The 25,966-nt window shown below is 38.0% G+C and overlaps 1 protein-coding gene across 6 annotated transcripts in view; it reads right to left on the bottom strand.

Moving 5' to 3' along the window:
- Nucleotides 1-3,127: 3,127 nt before the first annotated feature.
- SMARCA2 (SWI/SNF related, matrix associated, actin dependent regulator of chromatin, subfamily a, member 2) overlaps nucleotides 3,128-25,966 on the bottom strand; it is a 124,568-nt gene continuing 101,729 nt past the window's right edge. For all 6 annotated transcript variants that reach the window (XM_066988778.1, XM_066988779.1, XM_048050955.2 and 3 more), the window contains 6 exons: nucleotides 24,228-24,445; nucleotides 10,462-10,567; nucleotides 9,583-9,684; nucleotides 6,337-6,469; nucleotides 4,668-4,810; nucleotides 3,128-4,038 (listed from right to left, as the gene is read on the bottom strand). In XM_066988778.1, coding sequence (XP_066844879.1) covers nucleotides 4,003-4,038; nucleotides 4,668-4,810; nucleotides 6,337-6,469; nucleotides 9,583-9,684; nucleotides 10,462-10,567; nucleotides 24,228-24,445 — 738 coding nt within the window. In that variant the 3' untranslated portion in view covers nucleotides 3,128-4,002. The remainder of the gene's footprint in view (nucleotides 4,039-4,667; nucleotides 4,811-6,336; nucleotides 6,470-9,582; nucleotides 9,685-10,461; nucleotides 10,568-24,227; nucleotides 24,446-25,966) is intronic.

Genomic DNA, 25,966 nt, shown 5'->3' with positions numbered 1-25,966 from the left:
AGCAAGATAACAACTAAAACATTAGTCTGGGTAGCAATGGAATTCACAGAATCATAGAATGTCCTGAGTTGGAAGGGACGCTTCGAGGATCTTCGAGTCCAACTCCTGGATCCCCAAAGAACCACCCAAAAAATCAGACCATGTGTCTGAGAGCGTTGTCCAATTGCTTTTTGAGCTCTGTCAGGCTCGGTGCCGTGACCACTGCCCTGGGGAGCCTGTCCCAGTGCCCGACCACTCCCTGGGTGCAGAACCTTTCCCTAACCCCCAGCCTGACCCTCCCCTGTCCCAGCTCCATGCCGTTCCCTCGGGTCCTGTCGCTGTCCCCAGAGAGCAGAGCTCAGCGCCTGCCCCTCCGCTCCCCTCGTGAGGGAGCTGCAGGCCGCCATGAGGCCTCCCCTCAGCCTGCTCTGCTCTGGGCTGAGCAAACCGAGGGACCTCAGCTGCTCCTCATACATCTTGCCCTCCAGACCCTTCACCATCCCTGTAGCCCTCTTTTGGACACACACAGCTCAGAGCAGAGCAGGACAATCCCTTCCCCCGACCAGCTGGCAGTGCTAGGCCTGATGCACCCCAGGGTGGGGTCATCCTTGCTGGCTGCCAGGGCACACAGCTGTCTTCTGTTCAATTTGCTGTCGACCAGAACCCCTACATCTACTTCTGATCTCCAGCCCCTCATCCCCCAGTCTGTATGTATAGCCAGGGTTGCCCCTTCCTAATGGCAGAATCCAGCAGTTGTTCTTGTTAAACGTCATATTGTTGGTGATTGCCCAGCTCTCTCATTTGTCAGGATCTCCCTGGAAGGCCTCACCACCCTCAACCCTTCATATCATAAGCCAAATAACAGGACCAACTGCAATGGTTCTTACTTCAGTTTTATTCTCCATCTGCACGTCTATCTGTAAATAATGAGTTCTTGAAAAATAAATAAAACTGGGTCACTGTAAAGTCACCAGGCACTTTGGGGATAAGCAATGTGATACTGTACCTGTTAAATGTAAGTTGCCAATTAAAAACCAGTCTAAATTATCAGTGACTGAAGCCTATTGCCAGCTGTTTCATGTCACATATAATAGGTTGGTAGAGTTGGTTCATTTTAAAGGTCAAAAAATAGCATAAATACATATGGCCTTGAGAAGCAATCCCTGAAGACAGATTGGCCTCTGGAAACCAAACTAGCCTCTGGAAACCAAACTACCCCAGAATCACAGAAAGGTTGAGAGTGGTAGTGACTTTTGGATGTCATCTTGTCCAACCCACCTGCTCAACCAGGGTCACGCAGAGCCACTTGCACACTACCATATTTTGAATATTTTTGAGACCTTTTGAAGGTCTCCAAGGAGTGAGACTGCAACCTCTCTGGGCAACCTGTGACAGTGCTCCATAACAAACACGTAAAAAAAAAAGTAATTCCTGATGTTCAGACCTCCTGTGTTTTGGTTTGTACCCATTGCTTCTTGTCCTGTCACTGGACACCACTGAAAAGAGCCTGCCTCCATCCTCTTTGCATGCTACTTTAATATGTTGAGTCACATTGATAAGGTTCCCCCCAGGCTTTTTGTTCTCCAAATTGAAGAGTCTGAGAATAAAACTTTCTCAGACTCCCTTTGTACATCAGTTGCTCCACTCCCTTCACCATCATAGTGCACCATTCCTGGATGTGCTCCAGTATGTCCATCCCTCTCTTGTACTGAGGAGCCCAGAACTGGACACAGTGCTGCAGGTGTGGTCTCACAAGGGCTGAGTAACAGAAGGATAACCTCCCTTGACCTGCAGCCCAGGATACTGTTAAACCTCTTTGCCACAAGGGCATACTGCTGACTCATATTCAACTTTGTGTCCCTCAGGAAGCCCAGGTCCTTTTCTTCAAAGCTTCTCCAGATATTCATACACATCGATGAGAACAGTGTGTCCCCCTGAGATCAATGTGTTTCTCTGTGAAATATAGTGTCTCCCATTTGGATAGTACACACACTGGGAATGTTTTTGGCAAGAAGCTATTCTTGGGAAAGATTCATTTTTCAACACCACCAAACTGTGGGAGCCTACCAGTTGTTTTCTGTTTAGACAGTGCACAGAATCCTTTAGGTCTGCAGGTCATGAAAGTATATGTCCAAGTAATTGCTTCATTACTTCAAATCTTGTTTCAGAGTATCCATAAAGTAAATCGCAGTAGCTACCTCTATAGTGAGACAAACAAGTATTACAGTAGGCAAATGACTTCCATTTCTATGCTCATTGCTTAAGGCAAACTTATGAGCAAGAAAATAATCTTTACTTCCACCTGGATATACTGTTACCATCCAAGGCTATTATGCCTGTAAGGATCACAAATGAAATATTTGAAATTGCTAAAACTAACTGAAGGTGACATTATCGCAGTGTGGGGCTATAACACACAAATGGGCACCAGGCAAACATAAAAAACACTTTTCAACCAACTAGTTGAAAAAATGAAGCAATTAATATAATAGCAAAGCAGCAACAAGAAATATGATGTAGACACATATTGAGAAACAAAGACATGTTCTGTTTACAAATGAAGCCACAGGCTTGCACATATTCTACCAAATTTACATCAAATCAAGAAGTTTTGATTTCCACACAGAGTAGAAACATTAACTATGTACTTCAAGCATTTACACTACCACATCTTAGTGCATCACAGCCTTCATACCTCAAGGTAACACTTAAATAAACTGATTTATAAATGTGCTTGACAGCCTACATGCCTGCCTGCATAAGTGATTGTATTCATGCCCACTGAAGCCTGGGGACATACATTTCCTGGAAGAAAAAGAAAACAAACAATTTATTTTATTGTTTAATCACCTTAATTGTAATTAGGTAAGGAATTACACTTTTACTTCAAGTTATTATTTTATTACTTCAACTTTATTTTTATTTTAACATGTCTCAAATGCCTTCTCTTCATCTCTGAAGATACTTCTGTGGTGATAAGAATGAGTTCTTATTTTACATACTCTGGACAGACCACAGTGGACCTCTCTACAGGAAACATTCTTGTCCTCCCATCACTACTATAAAAAAGATTTTTGTGGAACTCATAGCACAGGACTGTATCTATTAAGCTAAATTATCTCTTTATTATGAAAGCACCAACACCGCATTCTTCAAAATTACTGGAATTTTATTTGCCTCAGGCTTATGACTTGCAACCAAAGACATTGTGCAAAGAAAGCAAAGATTAAGTACACTTTAGGGAAAAGGTGATAATCCACATTGGTAACATAGAAGATCAGTCTGATGAAAGAAGCCATCCATTACACTATATAGATTGCAATATTCAATAGCATTTTTCAACCCAACTTTTTTGATCAAGGAGAAAAAAGTTAAGCAAAGTTTACAGTAGACAAATTTGATACAATTCAAAAAGCATTTTTCTGAAGATCGTCAAGCATAAAGTGGAAAAACATAAATGGGACAAGATGGATGAAGGCTAACTACTGTACAATTATAAGCTATTAAACAAAGTTGCATATATGTACCACAGTGTAAAAAAAAAAATAGTACAGAACAAATAAAAACCTTGAAAACTGCCTGATGAAAAATAAAATAACCAGTGACTTTTAATGGCTTCTCCTGGTTATCAATGCTACAAAAGACTTTTTTTTTTTTGTCTCTCTGATGCCACTGAAAAACTTCCTATCAAATGATAAAACCAGGCACAATTAAACCATTACCAAGCTAAACCCAGCCCATAGAAATATACTACCAACCCACATTTTCCATCAAAAGCTTTTTTTGTTGCTTTGTTGTTAAGTCTTTGAGGCCCATTTGGTCACAATATGTTACATTTTTTCCTTTTTTACACCATGATATCATATGTTTGTCTGGCACTACCCTAAAGCTAATTTATAGAGAATGAGAATACAGAAACAACCCAATGTCTATTTGACAAAATGAATTCACTGGGCATAAAATAGGAGAAGGGAGAAGAGAAGGGAAGGGGGTCAGTTCTGCCAAGAAAATAAACCCTATGGATCACTCATCATCACTTCCGCTTGCTTCCGACTGGTCCTAGAGGTAAGAGACACAAGACAAGTCAGAAATTCTTTGCCAGCTATTCTGTGGAATTTGTTAAAGAAGAAAAAAGAAAGAAAAGGGGAGAAAGATGACAATTAAACTCACAAATCAAGATAGCCTTAAGAAATATACTGTTATCTAATATTTCTCTTTCATGACATTTAATTCAGTTGCTGCTGGCTTCTTTAGAGAAGAAAAGACACTGAGTAGTAAGGAAACACCAAATTTTCTGTCTACACGGACATTTAAAAACAACTGAGGTCTGCTTTCATTTGTTCCATTAATAGAAGAACCCACCAAAAAAAACCAAACCAAACAAACAAAGAGTTTCTCATTTGGGGATGAAAGTAAACAAACCATGAGGCTTAAAGTTACAAAGAAAGTAGGAACAACTCCAAGAAATAAGCTCCGAACTTCTCAGACTTCTTGTCTCTCAGCACATGACCCAGATCTCCTAAGCACACCCAGATACAGTTAACACCCTTGCCAAATTCTCTCAAGATAATGAATACAGATTAAATACATGCTTAAGCATGAATAGGTGAGAATTCTGACAGCAAGCAAGACAGGGTAGAGACGTAATCACTGCAACCACTTCCACAGTCTCAGTGAACGAAACTTACATTTTCATCTTGATCCTCATCACTATCATCATCACTCACAACAGGTTTTGCTTTTGCTCGGCTTTGCCTCTTCTTGCCTTTCCCTTTCTCCCGACTCTTTTCATCCTTCTTATTCAGCTTGATTTTGACTTTTACTGATTTTGCTGCAGAAAGTAAAACAACATATATGAATGCATTTTTTTAAAAACAACGTAGCCACTCTTCACTAATTCAATAAAATAACTACTGAAGATCACTTATCAACTTGTAAGTGCTGTCTCTGTTCATAGAAGTTCTCCCCTGGTAGCAATCTGAAAAGGTACTTTCTCTGTTCTTTATCTGCACTGTGGAACAATCAGAGGTTTTGCTTTTATTTCTCTGCTTCTTGATAGTTATAACAATGATTTGTATTAAGCCATAAACAACTTCAAGTTGACCATGTGCATCTTCTTTTTCACTTTCAGAATGCATGGTGTCCACAGGTATTATCTGGTTTTGTGAGGAGATGCACACCTGAAAATACTTTCTTATTTGCACATAGACATGTATGTGATTTGTACAAGCAATCAATTGTGTTATTTTAGACCACAGAAATGCCATGTGAAGATAACACATTTGGAGTATACACCTTTCTGAAGGTCATGTTAAGTGTCTGATTTCCAAATGAACTGCTGAAATGTCATGTTTTGCAGAACTGCTTGCTGTACTTGGAAGAGCAGTTCAGGGCAAAGTACTATACTTTCTGTAACAAGACAGATGGGGTAGCTGGAGAGCACGGGTAGGAGTACTGAGTGGCATAAAGGGGGAATAAAGGATGCCTCCTTTTCTACTACATCATGTCTGAGTCTGCAGGGACTTCATGTTTGGGGGTTATGTTTCCACTGAGGAAATCTGAACTGACAAGGAGACCTGGAAGACAGTACTGAGATTAGGCCCTTTGTATGGGCAATCCTGGCTCCATTTTGGCCATCAGTATGCTACGACAATTTCAATACACTAGTTAATCAGTGGAACAGGATATATGCAGCAGATTAAAATTCAAACTAGAAGCAAAAGACAAATATTTTCACCTAGAGGGATAATATATTGTCAGAATATTTCAAGAGGGGATAAGAGGTCTCTTCTTCGAAGACATACTCCAGTTTTTCCTGCACCACGCCCTGAATTCCAGCCTAACTGTATGCCCAGCCCAGTCTTTTCTTACAGATGGGCCCTCTGAAGAATTGGTGTCACCTCCGACTTCTGAAAAAATCTGGAGTTTCACTTCACCCCTCTCTCACTGAAGAATATTTGCTACATCTTCTGGTTCTTAACCAGGTGATGATTTTTATGTGTCACATCATGCCTGAAAGGTTGACCACCTATGAATATTGTATCTAGCATTTGCAGGTAGTTGTAATTAAAAATAACATGAATAGGATCAGAGGGTTTGTCAACACTTAAAGCCAGTGAGACCTGCTCCCACAAAGCACTTCTGTGATTTTTTTCTGGCTTAAAAGTAGTTTACTATATTCTAACAAATACAGCAATAACACAAAGCAACAAGAATTAAGCTCAATGTAAACACCCAAAGCAAAAAACTTTTTAAGAAGTTACTTTCTTTCATAGAAAATGGATTCTTACAGCAGAAACTAGAACAACTAATTACCCCTACATATACTTTATCTTCTCTACCTAGCAGTGGACTCACATTCTGACTCCGACTCTTCTTCATCGTCATCATCTTCCTCATCATTGCTTTCATCCTCACTTTCCTCTTCTTTGGCAATCTTCTGTCGTGCACTTTTGAACACAGACTGAAGAACAATGGAATCCTCATATATCTACAATATGAATACAAATCTATGTCAGAGCTGTAAAGTCAAGCAACATCAAAAATTCACAGTATAGACCTTAATTTCTGGTGCAAATCCACAGAGTATATGTCCTTTTCAAATTAAAAGTAACACTGCTCGTTGCATGCATTTTAAAATAAATGCCAACATTAACTTTTGGCTTTCTGAATGAAGAAATTTGTCAGTGACTCACAAAAATAGAATTCTTAAAATATATTACATTTTAAATGTTCAGTTAGAGCATTTTTCTTTATTGTTTTTATTACCACAGGAGCTATTCTGTATTTTCATTAGATTATAACAGTCTTGAAAACCTGCCAATGTGACAGTCTTCAGCAGTAAGCATCTCAATTAAAAAAATGAATTAAAGTCTAACAATATACTTGATAATGTCAAATGACTAGCTCTTGTGTTAATTATCCTTAGTTTTTTATTTTTTTTTCTGAAATCCAAAGTGGCTACAAGGAAAGTAGTTTAACTCAAGCAGATCATCCCTTCCTTCTCCTCAGATCTAAAAAGACTGAAAAATCAGTGCGTTCTAAACTTATCGCCTGTTCTTGAACACAATGTATCCTTGTTAAGTATCTTTCACAAATCAGATTTTCCATTTAACCTCCACGATTTTTTCTACATTTTCAATTTAGCCTCACATCGACAAATGAGAGGACTACATTTGGTTTGCAATGCATTTCTCAGATTAACATAACAGAAGGCTATGGCCTTCTATAGGAATGCATACCATAGTCTTCCTAATTAACTGAGGCTTCATAATCATCTTAACAAAGAAGCTTATATATTTTGCTTTGTAAGATGTCAGATGCCAAGCACTGGACAATTCAGCGCTGAACAATTAAGAATAGTTAACAGAAAGGTACAGAGTCATAGACTGTATCTGGTTTTCTCATCATCCTGTGCTGAACTAGCTTAGCTGCCACACTATTCCTTCTGCTTAAATAAACACTTTCTTGTATAAAGGGACATCTGATAATTGCAAGAAAGATAATGGAGGGAGTTTTGGTGGCCATTACAATCTGTACATTAAAACTGATAAAAACACTAATATTTTGAAGGTTCAGTAAAATTTATTAAAAAAAACTCAGTTCAGAATACTTTATGTGAAATACGTGATTTTTTTTTCAGTTGATCACCAAGTCCACTTTAGAAAAATTCCCTCTCAGTACAGGTTGTTCCACATTCTTTAAGTACTCCCATGCTGTCTGTTATGAGATGTTTGACTGCTCTTGAACATGGTAAAAGTTGTTTGTTGACACCCATAATACATAATGATTATGAATGTTTTGAAATGACCTTTTTTTCCTTCAGTTGTGTGACATGAGTATGCTGTTAGACCCCAGATTTTTTTTCCCTGGAAGTCAAATCATTATTGCTGTTGTCTTATACCTACTGTTTATAAAGTGTGCTGTCCTTAGAAGCTCCCTGAGTTCCTCTCAAGTGTGATTTCTTTTTCTGTCCCATAGGCCTAGCATATACGATTGTTCTTAAGAATTGCTCTTTCAACTAACTTTGCTGTCCTTTCTCAGACCAAACACCTTTCTAAGACAAGAATAGTCAAGGAAGAGTACAGGATTCTATTTTTAACTCCAGACACTACATATTTAACAACTTGCTATGACCCAGACTTTTTAACAAAATTTCCTAGAGAAATGAAGTATTTTTAATTTTTTTAACCTTCTTAATTTGGGATTATCTGTAGATATTCAATAGCTAGTCTGACCCAGAAAAGACTGGGGGGCTGCATCAGGAAAAGCTATGCAAATAAAAGATTTCTTATTCTGATGAAAATCCGATTCCAGCAGGTATCATCAATGGAACAGCTGTGACTGTGGAACTTCCTTCAAAATGAGAAAAGCAGTGACAATGGAACTTCAAACTATGCAAATTTTTAAGACAATTTTTTTTTTCTGTTTCAATAGATAAATATTATTTTTAACCCCTTGCATGTCTGTTTCTTTTTTTGTTTGTTTTTAGTGCACACACAAATAATCTAGTTTACTTAAGTAAACTGGTATACTGATATGCCAGAGCACAGGTAGAACCAAACTATCACAAAGAATAAAAAGTAACCTTAAAATTGGAGAACTGCTGCAGAAATGCCCCACAATTCATTGGAAATAAAAATTAACATAGAGAACATAGCAGACAAGCTTTAAAAACAAACAAACAACAACAATAAAAAACAACCAAAAATAAGGAAACAGAACAAAGCAAAAAAACTTTTATACCAGTTATTTCGGTTTCGTACTATAAAAAGTAATACTAACTCTGGTAGTTAATGTTGCTACGTTACAATGGAAAATGATTCTGCAAAACTGTGATACAGGTTGGCTTATTTCCAAACAGCAACAAGATCTACCCATACCAGAACATTTCTACCCATTCAGGATTGTTCCTGTCAATTCTAACACCTCCAACTCCCACTGTGTGAGACAAATTTCTCATCTGTCATCCAGATTTTGTAGTCAGCATCCTTTAGAGTCAGCATCTTCTGTTCCAAATTCACAGCACTACACACATTCGTGTAAAACATTTGTTTAAGTTGAGAGATTTTGCCCTCTAAACCTCTAAGACTCAGCTGGGATTCATTATTACTGACTGTCAAAATGGACACTGATCTTTCAAAAAAAAAAAAATCCTTGCCAGAGGGTTCAGAGAATGTAAAACTTTATACAGAAAGCTTTACTGCTGGACAGACCTTGAATTTCTATCTGCCACTACTAGAGCTGAAGTGCTCACTACTAAGCATTTCATGTATATCTGGTACTAAACCATACTGTTACATCTTCTCCTTCTGTCATCCACTCTGGTAAGCGCAAGCTGATGAACATGAACAGTCATTTATTATAGATTCAAATGGTTCTGCAGCAGCTCTGAACTACATACAGATCAGAACAAACTGATCTCAGAATCAGACTCCAAACCAAATTCACTGCAGCTGTGACCAGAGGACTCTGGATAACTGTAAGAATTTGGACATTTTTCTCTATTTAAAATAAGAATTCAAACACGGGGTTTGTAGACATAAATAATAATCATTTAAGAACCGAAATTCTTATCCTTGACACACAGAAGTTCAGTCAGACCTGTGATCCCTCCAGATTGAATGTCTGAGCATTGTGACACAGCAACATGACATCCTTCTCCAGGTCTCCAAGACTCCGATACTTATGATTGCGAATTCTTTCCTGTTGTATTTGTTGAAGAAAATGGGAAGTATGGAGGGGCAATGGTACAGAGAAAAAACAGCAGACAGGATTAATATTTGATTTCAATACATCAAAAACTTTCTCTTTTAAAACACTACCTAAGTGAGCATCATGACAACTACCTGTTTAAAACAAACAAAGGAACGCTAAAATGTATCAAAGATATTACTCACAAAATCACACCGTGGTAATAAAAGCAAAAATCATGCAATTTCTTTGTGGAGTGTAAGGGACAAAAGCCACAGAAATTGAGCTCTTCTGATAAAAGACTTTCCAGTTTCTTCTTCCCAGCACAGAAACAAATAAACCACGACACAAATGAAACTCAAAGAGTTTCAACATCACCTAATGTGCAACAAGTTGCTTAAACCCCATCTGCCAAGCTGTTTAGATCTAGTCTAGCTATTCCAAGACCCTAGTTTAGGGATGTCTATATTCCCCTACAACCACTAAATTTTTGCAAAAAAATATTTTTTACTAAAGATTTCCTTATAGATTTGCGATTGGTCCTTTAAAAAAAAGACAGATGTCATCTCTGAAAGTGATATTTATGTCACTGCTCCATTTTGAAATTACAGTGATATACTGCAACATAAATGAAACAAAATTCATTACAAGGGATTTAACACTGCTTGAAGTACAAGCCACAAACAGAGGAACATACAATATTCATGCTGTAATTTTAATACTGAATGCATATTTGCCCTGTCTAACAAAAAGAAATGTAGGAACCTCTATAATCCAGAATGACCCTACCTTAATTTTTTTGAAGTCCACTGGTTTCCTAATCAATTCATAATACTCTGGTAGTTCTTTCCTAGACGGGAGCTGAATGAAGACTTCACTTAGCTGCCGTCCAGAACTGTTGAGAAAAACAAACTTGAGATGTTAAGGAATTACTACAATTCCCTCCACACAAACCCACAGAGAAAAAAAAAAAAGAAATGTTTCTTTCAAAGAATTGGAAATTGACATATGGATTATTATCACTAATAATAAAATAGTAATTTTAATTATTTCATAAATAGAATTATTATTTATAACAATAACAATTGTAATAATAGAGATAATTGATTTACAATTTAATACAAATCCTTGTGCTGTTTTCCTAACATATCACCATTACAGGAACACATGTGACCTCATGGAATGAGGATCAGGACCTGACTCTGAATTCTTCAGTGGTTTGCCAAGTGCAGTCTTACCTTTTTCTTCATTTTGTTTTTTAATTTTTATCATGTCTCTTTGCTGTCACTGTAAGTTTATCTCCTTCTTGGTCATTTTATACTTGTTTTTTTTACATCCTAGTCATAGCACACCATTTCTTCATAGAATCATAGAATCAGTAAGGTTGGAAAAGACCTCCAAGATCATCTGGTCCAACCATCACCCTACCACCAATACCTCCCACTAAACCATGTCTCTAAGCACCACGTCCAACCTTTCCTTAAAGGCCCCCAGGGACAGCGACTCCACCACCTCCCTGGGCAACCTGTTCCAACACCTGACGACTCTTTCTGAGAAGAAATGTCTCCTCATTTCCAACCTAAACATCCCCTGGTGCAACTAGAGGCCATTCCCTCTAGTCCTAACACTAGTTACCTATGAGAAGAGGCTGACCTCCAGCTCCCCACACCTTCCTTTCAGGTAGCTGGAGAGAGCAATAAGGTCTCCCCCAAGCCTCCTCTTCTCCAGACTAAACATCCTCAGCTCTCTCGGCCATTCGTCACAGGACTTGTGTTGCATGCCCTTCACCAGCTTCGTAGCTTTTCTCTGGACACGTTCCAGGACCTTGATGTCCTTCTTGTAGTGAGGGACCCAAAGCTGAACACAGTACTCGAGGTGCAGCCTCACACCAAAGCAGAGTACAGGGGGACAATCGCCTCCCTGGTTCTGCTGGCTATACTACTCCTGACACAAGCCAGGATGCTGTTGACCTTCTTGGCCACCTGGACACACTGCCGGCTCATGTTCAGGGGAGCATCGACCAATACCCCCAGAACCTTTGCCTCTGCACAGCTTTCCAGACACTCTGCCCCAAGCCTGTAGCGCTGCATGGGGTTGTTCTGACCAAAGTGCAGAAGCCAGCACTTAGCCATGTTGAACCTCATCCCCTTGGCCTCTGCCTATTGACCCATCCTGTCCAGGTCCCTCTGCAGGGCCTTCCTACCTTCTGGCAGATCGACACTTCCCCCCAGCTTGGTGTCGTCTGCAAACTTACTGAGGGTGCACTCAATTCCCTCATCTAAGTAATCAATAAAGATATTAAAGTAGATGGGCCCCAACATCGACCCCTGGGGAACACCAGTGGTGACTGGTTGCCAGCTGGATTTCACTCTGTTCACCACCACTCTCTGGGCCCAGCAATTGAGCCAGTTTTTAACCTAGGAAAGAGTGTACCTGTCCAAGCCATGGGCTGCCAGCTTCTCCAGGAGACTACTGTGGGAGACCATGTCAAAGGCTTTGCTTAAGTCTAGGTAGACTACATCAACAGCCTTTCCCTCATCCACCAGGTGGGTTGTCTGGTCATAGAAGGAGATGAGGTAATGGTCAGACAGGACTTGCCTTTCATGAATACATGCTGGCTGGGCCTGATCCTCCCAGTGGTCCCACATACATTGCATGATTGCATTCAAGATGACCTGTTTCATCACCTGTCTTGGCACCGAGGTCAGGCTGACAGGCCTGTAGTTCCCTGGGTCCTCTTTATGACCCTTCTTACGGATGGGTGTCACATTAGCAAGTCTCCAGTCATCCGCGACCTCTCTAGTTGACCATGACCACTGATAGATGATGGAAAGCAGCCCAGCAATCACACCTGCCAACTCCCTCAGCTATACTGGTTTCCATTACACCAGATGCTGACTGCTATCAGAATAACTAAATGTTACAATAAAGAACATTATTAATTTTCATTACTGAGTGTTAGGTTCCTGGGAAGATCATTCTAACTGTACTGAAAATCACTACTGTGATTTGTACTGTGATTTGTACTTCTTCAATCATCTGAAATAAATTAATGGGTTATGTAAAATCCTCTCATGCTCTAGGAACATTTCCTATCATTTACACGTGTTCAGAATTTCTAAGTTTTCCAGATTTCCTATTGCTAACCCTTTATTTATAGCTATTTTGACACTTACAAATTGAAGGTTTTTTTTGTTTGTTTGATTGCTTTAAATCTTCTCATTTGTGGCTTCACAAATAATAGATGACTGTTAAGTCACCTGGAGAGGAAATGTGTTAATGGTGCTTACAGGCTTCCTTTTTTTTTTTTTTTTCCCCTCTGTGCAACATTGTTCTTGTCACATACAAAGCAGCAGAAAAAAGCTCTGATGAGATGAACTGTAATCCGTTGTGCTTAGCATTCACAAGTATTCCCTGCCATGTTCACATGCTTGCTTCTCTCATGACCCTGATTTCTCATTTCCACCTTTGGATGGTAATTTAAGCAAACCAAACCCTCACAGAAGTTGGACAAGGTGAAGGCTGCTGCCAAGTCTTCACCTCCACCTGAGCTTCTCTCTTGCAGTCACCCTCCATAACAGTGTGGTATCTTATTAGACACGTTAAATTGACAGTGAAATACAGGTTAACTGAGGCAATTCTGCGATGAACAATATAAGGATGATAGAAAGCACTGAACAGCTCTGTCCTTTATGTAAATCACGAATGCCTACCATATCATAGGTACCTCTTAATGCCTGAGAATCTTTGGAGACACAAATTTGCTTGGGGAACCTGAAAGATCAACGAACAAGCAGGAATGAGCAGAATTTTCTCATTTCCTAAAGAGCTGTTGCTCACCTAATTCAAAATTTTTTAATGTTCTTATTTAGTTTTGGGACACTTTGGCTCCTTATATACCTTGCATCAGAGAGAACAACAAATATAAATGTTTAAATCATAGCCTGCTAATCCGTGGTGTCGATTCAATATCCTTGGGGCAACCTGGCACATAGAGTATTTTTTTCTCCAGTGCTAGCCTAGTAAATGCCTCTTTCTCATCCTGACAACATTTTTTGACTTGCAGCAGCAGACAGTAACTGCCAGATGTCTCCTGGCAGTTGATGCAAGATCATGGCACAACACACTTCTTGGTGTTGCTGCTGCACAAGGAGACAAGAAGGTGTACTGTGCATCTTGGTCAGGGAAGGTAATAGTCATGCCTATCTACCCTATAGAGATGTTGGTGTAGACAACCTGAAGACCACTTGCACCTCACACTCCAAGCAGTTTACTAGCAACTTCAGCCAAGAGATCTAGTTTACTTGGGAAGCACCCTGTTACTGAAATAGAGGAAATCATAAAATGACCAGATAATTGTCATCCCAGATGACAAGCCACTGTATCTGCCCGTCTGCCATCTCCTTAGAACTGATTCACATTGAAGAGTCAAATCCATTACTTTCCTACCTTCCCAGTCAAAGTGGGAGGTGTTTATATTATGGATTTAAAGGCACCAATCCTGTTAATGATCCCTGTCAGTGACAACACCATGTCATACAACAGAACTTGTCATCATTTCAGGCTGCCCTCTTAAAGAGAAACAGAAAGCAAAACAAAAGCAATGCATTCAAAACACACTACACAATTCACTAAATTAATAAACTACACATTTTATGAAATTAATTCCTACTCTTCCGGAAATTGAGGAATATATATATTTATATATATAGTAATACATTGTTAATAAAGGAAAGTGCTGAACACTCTCAGCTGCAAGTGAGATCATTGACATTTTTTCTGAACCTATCAAACACTAAGTACTCTGAGAAATAAGATCTCCGGTGCCCAAATTGTTTCATAAATTTAAGTCTCTAGTCTCTATTCTTTATATGTAAAATGAGAGTAAAACATTGTGAAGAACAACAGCGCAATATTTTGAAAAAGTTATGTGTCTGCAAAACATTCAGACTCCCTATACTCATAAGCATGATAGAGAAGCCCAGGAGGAATCTGGCCATGCATTAACTGATCATTGCCCATCTTCTATACACAAGGCACAGGCACAGGCTCTGTGTAAAGCAAAGCACAGGAAAGCAAAGCAAACCATAAGGCTGTAACACCATTATACAGCATACAGTAATGTATGTTCCTATGATAACAGGAAACATTAGGTTTATTCCTTTTTATTTTTTCCTGTTATATCCTATTTTCTGTGTGCCTGACTTGGCAAATTTTAAATGCTTTTAGTAAATCTGTACAATATACTTGTGTATAATATAGATACAAGCTAATCCTTTTACAATACAAAAAGTTGCTTTCAAAACTTTGTGCAACATGGATTTGGTATGCAGAGGGACTGAGTTGTCACTGCTGTGTTTTAAACCTTACCAGCATTCTTCTAACAGAAATATCTATTTCAGAAAAAATACTAAAACACTGATGCTGGTGTTGCTTCAATTACACTTCAGATTTTTAACAGCAAATATAACCATCTTTAATCTTATTTTAGTATGAATAGCTGCTAATAATCTCCTAATTTTGATCAGATTTTAAAACATGTAGGGCATATTTGCCCTATTAAAAAAAGGTCCCATAACAATATATATAACTATATATATATATATAATTATCTCATGGATACATAATTCTTCCCCCTCCCTCTCCTTTTTACATATATGCACACACCCTTATATTGTGTTTTATATGAAAAATTTAATGGTAGTAAATTATTAAAAAGCAATATCCTATTTTCAAGATATAAATCTAGCTAACTGTAGCTTGTTCACACATTCTATTAAAGGAAGAATGCCATAAAAAACCTTCAAGCTTTTGCCTGATATAATTAATTACTGAGAATCACTTAAGGTCATGAGTGGAAAAAAACAACATTAAGTGCATGAAATATGCAACAGACAGAAGACTAGTGCCTAATTTTGCCTACCCAGATCAATAACAGCATATTCTACTGTACCATTTTTATAGAAATGCCTCTCACAAAGAAATGTTACCTTCTGCTCCTTTTGTATACAACCACATATACTGTAAACGAATGGGATCTTTTCTGACAATCTCAGGTGGCTGTGTTATGGGTACAACAGGAGAAAATTAGTAATTATTAGTGGAACACTGATTTTAATCCTCATCCTCAGTTTTAGAAAATAATAACCACAACTGCCACATAAAAAACATGCGCAGTAAAAAATCACTTACAGTTGCCTAGCAACTAGCTGGATACTTGCTGAAGGGAAGAAGGACCAGAATAAATTATTAGAGCACACTGCAAATGAACTAAGAGTGACAGCTCACTGCTACTGCAGTACCTCAACACATCAGTCCTCTATGTGCTTACATGCAAATACTTACATGGTATGCAAGCTCGTTAATAGATAACTGATCATTTTTAAAAGATTTTCACTCAGAAAAGTATTTAGGCTCACTGCTTCCAATTTTCTCTCAGTTTTGTCAAACTACTTACAAGGTACATTAAGTACATATTTCCGCTCATTTAGTCAGTATTATCTTCAGTAGAATTAAATGCAGAAACCATTAGGCCTAATTTTTAAGTATCTGCTTTTGTACCTTTTTTCCCTGGCAGTATGTGGCCACAGACAAGCTGCCGCTCACCTGTCAAAATTTCTACTACTATCATATCTCTTTCGGAGTAAAAAGGAGAGACAACTGCGAAGCTGAAATTGCATAACATTCTCACATTTCTGGCGAATTTCACGCTTTTTAGCAAACACTGAAATTCAGTAGAGAGCGCTTAGAATGAATGCTCACAACCAGAACACAAATTGCACCTCCTATTCAAGTGTAACTAAAAATGATGTTTGTTAAAAACACACACAAATTGTGTGTGTGGAAAAATGAAGAGAGCATAAATACAGAGGAATGACCTTACTATGTGAAAACTTCAAACCATAATCCAGGTAAGTAGGAATACTATTCATTTCTGTTAAATGTATTTAGCAGCTCTTCTTTTTTGGAATTGACTATAGTAATACATGGTGGACCTGTCCCTATCAATGAACTGGAAATGGGTAGAAATACTAATTCCTGATTTTGACACATGGCTATATACTCCATAGCTTGGGATGGGGTATAAACAAGAATTATTTCCTTTGCATGTTTGAATACTCAAGAGTACCAGTTGGCATAATTAATTACTACTTAGATCAGTAATGGCTAATTACATTACTCACCATTTTGCAACAGTCAAAAACTGGCAAATTCAGAAAACAGCTGGAAAAATTCTGAATAAAATCAATTTCAAATACACAGAAAAATACTCTCTCCCTACATCCTGTCAAAATTGGAATATTGTGGCCATTAATTTAAGCACTTTAGCTTTAATGAGGCAGTGATTGAAATACTAGGCATCACAGACAGACAAAGTCTGTTGCCAAGGCACAAAACATGGGTAGGACACAACAAACCCAGCCTCCAATTTTCTTATCAGCTTTCTTAAATGTGGTCAACTGCTACCCACAACAGGGCGGAGGCTTTGTGAAGCTAATGGGTACACCATGTGAGTCCTTACTTTATTTAAGGCTGATGAGCAGAGCAGAGAGGAGCTGAATAATGAATGTAAATCACTGCATGCAACTGAACTGTTAGGGTCCTGGGGCTCTTAAGTAAACTCTTGCTAGCTAAACAACGCTCATGCAAAACAGCAGGTGCACCAAATTGGCACCTAAGCAGTTAATATCAAACTGATGCGAGGCAGAAGAGGACAACAGATTTGTACATAGGTTGAAGGATTATGATTATCAATCTTTTTTTTTCCACTTAATTCTAACAATCAGGAAAGGGAAGCAAAACTTACAGCACGTCTTCCTCTGTAACAAAAAATAAAGGAACACCATAAAAAAAGGAAAAAATGGTTCTGGAAAGTAAGCATGCATGTGCATGATGCAAAATCAGCAGCTGGGGACTTGAGCATTTGGCATGCAAATTCCTTATTCATGGAAAAAAACATCTCTCTCCAGTAAAATTGTTCCTGCTTTCAAAAGGCTGAACTACGCTTCCTGAAAACATAATGTACATACAACACACTAATCTCTGCATTATCCATTCCTAATTTTAGAGGGGATAGAAGACAGGTTAATATCATCAGAACTAGAAATGAGTGATGGTAATCTCAACTGATACATTTCAACTCACCCTCTTCTAAACAGCTGTATATAGCAAGATTTAAATGAGGCGCAAGATCCGTAAGGGCACCTGAGTACTAGTTTAAATGAAGTGGTAATTTCAACAAAATAACAAATTAAAATAAACTGAAATTATTTCAAATGGAGCCCGCAAAGGCAATGAATATATTTTACATTAGAGAATCAGGATCAATTGTGTAACTGGAAAGGTGTTTCCAGGTCTTTGAATCTAAGACCTTGGTAACAAACAATCACGCAAAATTTTTTAATCAAGGAACAAGTCCAAATTTGTTAGGTATTCCCATGACACTACTCCATACAGAAGAGGGTTTCAGAATCTTTTAGTTACCAACTTGAATATATTCCTGACTGCTTACACTCATATAACCTTCTGACCACCATTCTGTATGTTATATATTTCTATATTCTCCCTGTGTTTGTTTTCTTTGTTTCCTAGCTGAATTTACTGAGAGCAATTTTTTCCCTTCTCATGTTGTGCTGTGAGAGGACAAACAAACCAACCTGTTTCTTCTTGCAAGACTATCCCAAACTTGAAGTAATTATTTACACTTTCAATATAAACTAATCTTTCTTGAATGGAAGGTATTCAAGAACAGCAATCCAGCCCCATTGATTTCATCACATATAATGATATCTGTATTTCCTCATCCATACTGGTAACAGTGTAAGGGCCAAGGTTTTTGTGTGTTTTTTTTGTGATGGACACATCATGGATAGATGGACGATACTGATTGCTCATACTTAACTTTGATCAATAATTTCTCTGTCTAGGTCTTTCGTTTTCTATAATTTCTACATAATGAGCTTCCAACTCAAGGAAAAGTTTCCTATTTTTAGTCTGTAACTACATTTTAATGCTGTCTGAGCTACATTATTTCATGCCAGTTCTTTGACTCCAGACTTAACTGTGTTCAGTCCTCCATAAATAACATGCTGTATTCCTTTAATATTGATACTTTTGAACTTCATGTTTGGCTAGTACACTCCCCATTTTAAACACATATAATATATTATGATCTATGCCAACACCAACCTTTCAAGAACTTTTGTGGCATCTTCTTTCCAGTTTAATATTTTGTTGTCGTTAACACTGTCTTTAGTTACATCTCAATCTTTTTTTTTTCCACTCAGATTAGAAAGCTTACTCATCAGATCTCCTCTTTCATCTGAGCTAATAATTTTCCTATTGGACCCTAACAAATGCTTTACTAAAATCACAGAATCATCTAGGTTGGAAAAGACCTCCAAGATCATCCAGTCAAACCTCTGACCTAACACTAACAAGTCCTCCATTAAACCATATCACTAAGCTCTACATCTAAACGTCTTTTAAAGACCTCCAGGAAAGGTGACTCAATCACTTCCCTGGGCAGCCCCTTCCAATGCCTGACAACCCTTTCAGTAAAGAAGTTCTTCCTAATATCCAACCTAAAACTCCCCTGGCACAACTTTAGCCCATTCCCCCTTGTCCTGTCACCAGGCACGTGGGAGAACAGACCAACCCCCACCTCGCTACAGCCTCCTTTAAGGTACCTGTAGAGTGTGATAAGGTCGCCCCTGAGCCTCCTTTTCTCCAGGCTGAACAATCCCAGCTCCCTCTGCTGCTCTTCATAAGACTTGTTCTCCAGACCCCTCACCAGCTTCGTTGCCCTTCTCTGGACTCACTTGAGCACCTCGATGTCCTTCTTGTAGCAAGGGGCCCAAAACTGAACACAGTACTCGAGGTGCGGCCTCACCAGAGCCGAGTACAGGGGGACAATCACTTCCCTAGCCCTGCTGGCCACGCTGTTTCTTATACAAGCCAGGATGCTGTTGGCCTTCTTGGCCACCTGAGCACACTGCTGGCTCATATTCAGCCGACTATCAACCAATACTCCCAGGTCCCTCTCTGCCAGGCAGCTTTCTAACCACTCATCTCCCAGCCTGTAGCGCTGCTTCGGGTTGTTGTGCCCCAGGTGCAGGACCTGGCATTTGGCCTTGTTGAACTTTACAGTTGGCCTCAGCCCATTGGTCCAGCATACCTTGGCTACAAAATCAGCTAGAAAGCTAGTCTTGCCTGACAAATCTGATATCAACTTCTATACATCAGTCCTTTGAAAATCCTGAGATTTCTGTCACTCAGAAGCCTGTTCCCACAGATGAATGCTTGAGTTCTTTGAATATTCCATTCCTCTTGGTAATTTTACTATCCATGTTCTCACTATTACCATAACACTATGCATTCTCCCTTTGGCCATGGCCAATTTCATTATCTTTACTGAGAACCAAATAAGAAACATTGAACTTTGGAGTTATAAATATACAATTTTCATTTAATATCTACGTCATCCCCACTGCACACTAGCTCTCCTTCTTTCCTTGTTCTCATTTTATTAATATAAATGAGTAACTATTTTCTCAATGTTCAACATTTCCTGCAAATTTTAATTAACGTTTGGGAATTCTCACTTTCTCTCAACACTTCTTTTTCTCTTAAATGACAATTTTGAAATTGCTTCAGACTTCCTCACCATTATTTCTAGAAATATCCTTTATTCTTCCTCTCTTTCATCTAGTCAGCCTTTTCCCAGAAGATTATCCTTCTCTTTGACATTAACATTTCATAATTGTTCTACCTTAGCAAACTCCAGACCTCGCTCACATTCAAACTTCTGTGGTCTTCTGTTACCAAGCTGTTTTCCTTAATTTATCAAATCTTACTCGTTCCTCAATCTCTCCATTTAACTTACAATGAAGAAAGCAGATGATTTAATCCAATGTTATTCTGCACAGTTGTATTTCCCCTTAGCAGATGCTATGCCAGCAAAAAGCTAGAACTGCAAAAGCTGCAGTTAGAAAAGCTAACATAATGCAAAACCATCTAAAACTGTTTCTCTGTCATAACCTTACTTAGGACATTTTTCCTTGAAGTCAGAGGAATATGACCATCTTTTCTATCTTGTTTTTCTTCCAGTCCAGATTTCTTCTTCCTTCTAAGCCATTATAGATGAAACTTAATTAGTCTTCACTCATGATGGCGAAGCAACGTAAAAGAAAAAGAGAAAAAAGGCTCTGCATCTATAGTACTGCTCTGTATCTACAGCTCATAATAGGTTTTATCATTTGATACTCGAAGCTGAGTAATAGTGCATGGGTACAATCTAGCAAGGTGAGCCCTGAATTCAACATGCATTTTTATTTCTTATAGAGTTGAAGCACTTGCCCCAGAGTTCTGCAAACTGAGGCATGACTATTTGTCTCAACAACAACATGAATACAAAGATATGATAAAGAAAGGTGTATCAACACAAAGAAGAGCTTTAAGTACATCACTCAGTAGTGGAATCCAAAGCACGGCAGCCTGTAAGAAACCAGTGCGAACTTGACAAGGACCTTAACAGCTCTCACACCAAAGAGTCCAAACAGAGCTGAAGATTTTAACAATGCATTACATCTTTGGCCTTTTCTCCTTCTTTATTATTTCCTTTATTAAATGGGATACACCTCCAAGAAGAGATGACCTCAATGCTAAATTCCACTGTCTTGCATACAGTTCTTTAACCAGGCTTTACAACTAGCTGTGTATCTATCTCTGAGTTTTGTTTTCAAAATGATCATATGCTGCATTCCTTTACACTGAACACTTACTTCAAATGCTGCCAGTTTGTTTCTTTAATCTTATTTTGATGTTTATTTAATAACTGTGTAGTTCAAACTGCAATTCAGTAATTATTACTGTTTGTATTTCTGTAGCCTTTAGCTCTCCTAGACATAAGCAACTGAACCTACTTTGTTGGATGCTTTTTAAATAAGGAAGGAAAAGATTCTACTCTTCCCAAAATGCTTACAAAAGAACAAAAGACAGGAAAACAATCATAGAATAGCTTGGGTTGGAAGGGACCTTAAAGATATCTAACTCCAACTCCCCTGCAAAACGCAGGGAAAAGTATTAGGAAAGTATTTGGAGACTCCTCTATATCAACATTATCTAGAACCTCCATCAAAAAAAAAAAAAAAAAAACCACTCAACTACAACTCCATATATCTGTGAGATCCATGGAAAAACAGTTTTTTAAAAGAAAGATTTTAATAAGAATGGAGAAGTGGTTCTTTGCTTACAAGGAACTCTTCTGAAATGCAAAGAGAAATGAGAGAAAAAATACAGAGATATTTAGTAGTTTAAACACATTGTCTTGTTTTTTTGTTTGTTTTGTTTTTTATTCCTTCCCCCTCCCACCTCCCATCTGCTGCTAATTAACTGTAACAAAACTTTAGACTAAAGATCATCAATTTGCTTTTGACAATGTAACTAAGGCCAGAGATAGTAAGATTTTGGATGGCTCCACCTTTTGAGATAAGATCAGCTGTCTGTGGTCTATATTAACTCTCTGAACTTGCACAATGAAGAGATGAAAGTTTTATTAGTACTGAAAATAAAAGCCAAAGATGGTTTCCAGCATTCAGATACTAACACAGGAAAGAAAACAACAACAACACTTTTCTCCCCAGATGAAGCTCATTGCCTTTCCTTCCAATTAACTTGTCCCTCTATACTTGCCACAATTTCTTTCACACACACAAAAGCCCAGAGCTGAAAAAACAGGAACCTGCAACAAACCTGAAGGCTTCCAATGCCTAAAATCCACTTAATTCTAAAGCTGCAAATCCTGAAAGTGTTCAAACTCTATAGTAACCTTAAAAAAAATAAAAAAATTGGTGTTAAGTAGTGAAGTTTCTTCGTGCCTAATTTTTCAAATCTTTTCTGTCCCAACCTTCACAGGGCTGAAAGGTTTGATGTTGGTTCAAAAACAGATCAGTATACAGGGACTTGGAATTCCTCTGCAGAGTTCATCACATTTAGGAGCTCAGTTTAACAGGTATTTTTAATTTCTAACTGTCCAGGGCACCGTACAATTTTATCAGTGGCAACCAATTTGGTCTTGCAGAATTGTGAGACGTGCTCCTGGGAGGGTGACTGGTAGGCCTTTTCACTACATAATAGTACAGTAGTTACTTGTGTGGCAGAAATCAGATATGAACTTCCTGGGGCACAAGCAACAGGCAGTCTTCTACTTCCCCAGTAACTATCGGTTACTATCAGTTACTATCTCCAGTAACAATTTTATGACATACTCGAGGTCAGCGGAATTAACTTGTTCGCTATTTTTGAAATGAGAAGTAGAAGCCCTGTTCAGAAGTGCCTGGCTTGAGGAAAAGGTTCAAGGCCCGGGATCCAAAATGAAAAGAGATGCTTCCTTATTATTCCCTGATTGGTATATCTGAACTTTCATCACTTTTCAGCTTCTTTGCTATAAAGTAATAGAAAGCTGAATATATGAAGCTTGTAGTGAGCTTCCTGGTCATCACATTCATTGCTCTGAATCCTGTTATGATGCAATAAATTTTTCAAAGTACTCTAGAGAGAGCCCACAGATCACAGAATGCTTCACTTCAACAGTTATGTGACAAAAAGGTCAGGCTTGGTATCCTTCACCACATACTAACCCAGTTAACTTTACAGCCACACCCAGAACAGTAGCTACCAAAAGGAAGAAGTGCAACTTGTCATTTGAAGTCACATACTTCGAAAGTTCGTTTATATACAATCTTGTATTGTTACAATGGTGTGGGTCACTTAATACAAACACTATTTGATTATCTCTGAATGCATTTTATATAAATGTAGCTTAAAATGGTTCTTTATATGACTTCTGTAATTCAGTATATGGCAAAGAAGGGATATATACACAAGAAGGCTATACTGATTTTTGGGAAATAAAAGCTGAGTTCAAAAATACTACTTCCTTAAACAAGTCTGATTCAAAAGCGCTATTAATTAACAGCTCCTCATTTTCTTCTTCACTAAGCAAAGATCATGTTCAGGTTGAAAACCTGCAAAATAGGAATCTTCAGATCACATTTTGGATTAAAAGCTACATTTCTTCCTAAGGTTAAGATACTTAACATTTTATTACACTGAATTGACAGGACAACCAGGCTTCTAGCTCATCTGTAGAGACAACATTATGCTCAGTATTTCTGTACTTTTTCCTTTGGTAGGTCAAGGGCTGGCAATTTATTCAAGGGCCCCTTATATATTTTGGTCAATCTCAAGAGTCATGGGGAGAACTTGCATTAACAAATCTGTAGTCATGTACTTAAAGAGATTGATACTGATACTGGCTGTACCACTAAAGTAAGAGCTCAATGCCTTATTTATTTATTTAATATTTTTATTTCAACAGCTTCCTATCAGGTGGGTCTTTAAAAACACTCTGCATAAAAGAAGACTTACAGGATCAGGTCCTAAGTAGAATTACTTTTTAGAAATGCTGTGTTATTAATTCCTTCTGAAGACTGACAATAAAACTGAATCTGTTAAAAAACAGAAAGGGAAAGAGGGAGAGAGAGCACACTCACCTATCTTTGTAGTTTATCACAGTATCAATGATAGCATTCATTTGTTTTGTCAGTTTGGGTGGGTTAGGTGACAACTTCTCTGCAGGAGGCCTGCCTCTTCTTTTCTTTGCTTTCTCTCCATCTTCTTTCCCAGAATCCTTATCCACATTTCTTCGTCTCTTCCGTTTTTTAAGCCGCACTTCCTCTTCCATCTCTTCCAAATTGCCGTCTTCAATTGCCTGACAACCATGGATTCAAAAAGTATGATTAAAAAAAAAGACATACTGCAAAGGGAACTAACAAGCTACATTTAAAAACAAGAATGCAACCCCACAAAATACAGATAACTCTAAATATTCAGTTTATTTAAAAAAAAAAGTTTAATGAAGAATTGAGTTGCTAGAAAAGAGAAACTGAACATTAATTTGTTCTAAGAATCCTGTTACCATTCAAATAAATAAATATTTATCTGAACCTTGAATTCCACTCCAAGTCATAGTTTCACACAAATTGAGGGCCTGTGGTACGGTGCCAGTAATCTTACAGGAAACAGTCATTTGTTCACATCAGTGGCAGTTCTCAATTATTTAGTTCCATGCAAAATAGACTTTGATGTCACATGTTTTCAAAGAGGACAGTCTACACTGCACTCTGTTCCCCAAACCAGATCACACACAGTTCTTTGGTCACACAAACACACAGATACTTTATGCAGTAACAAGTAACACTCAGCTTCTCTTCCAAATAGTTTGAGTTACAAATCACCTAGCCATTAAAACCAACTCTAAAATGTGTAATTCTATTCTAGAATAGTAACTAACAAAAGGCAAAAGGACTGACAATACAATGTTTTGCTGTAAAAAGCACTCATAAGATAGGATGCAAAAAAGAAAAAAAAAATACAGCACACAGTCACAAACAATGAACACCAGTTTCAATTACCTGTATGTATGCTTTTAACCAGACTCAGCAGCACCAAACAGCGGGATTAAAAAAATCACTACAAAAAAACAAACTAGGAATAAAGGAAACCTGTTCACACAGTGACTATCAGATCCATGTAATACACCAAGAAGCTGAACTTTTCTTGCTTTGGGAAAACCAACGAACAACAAACAAAAAAAAAAGGAAAAAAGAAAAAAGAGAACTGAAATTAAAAAGAAAAAAATACTAAAGAATCTTAAAACTAGGATTTCTGATTAATGCTTTCTCAGAACATCACTGATGTTGATATTTGTCCCTTTTGCCTCTCAATATTGCCTGGAGTACATGCAAATGCTAATCACTCCTTTCTCGTAACTGAAAGAGCTCTAATCATAAGGCAATTACCTTCATTTTTCCACAGCACCAAACATGGCTAATATTTATGATCATGTGAGCATAACAATCTATATAAAAAGAGTGATTACAGCCCAGACATAATTTCTTTCAATTGTGTTCGATGTCTCTTGAAAAACGTTTTGTGAACAAAACCTGGTACACAACACAAAACAACCTGGTATGTTAAAAACACCAGTGGGATTTCAAAATCTGTTTCTTATGCATTCTCCGATGTACAAATCCACAGAACAAACACGAACACAGAATCCTGAGGGACAGCCTGAAACTAGGCCTTAATAATCAAAAGACAATTTACATCATGCTTCCACAGCACTCAGATAACCACTATGAAGGAGGTTTGAGATCTGATGAGTTAGGAAGAAAAAAGAATTAAAAAAAATCTGCACACAAATTCATTAATATTCATTTGGCTAAAGCAG

This window comes from Anser cygnoides, chromosome Z (assembly GCF_040182565.1).
Source record: "Anser cygnoides isolate HZ-2024a breed goose chromosome Z, Taihu_goose_T2T_genome, whole genome shotgun sequence".
In the NCBI taxonomy this organism is placed as follows: domain Eukaryota; kingdom Metazoa; phylum Chordata; class Aves; order Anseriformes; family Anatidae; genus Anser; species Anser cygnoides.
Note: the sequence above shows the minus strand (reverse complement) of the source record. Positions and strands in the feature narration are given on the sequence as shown.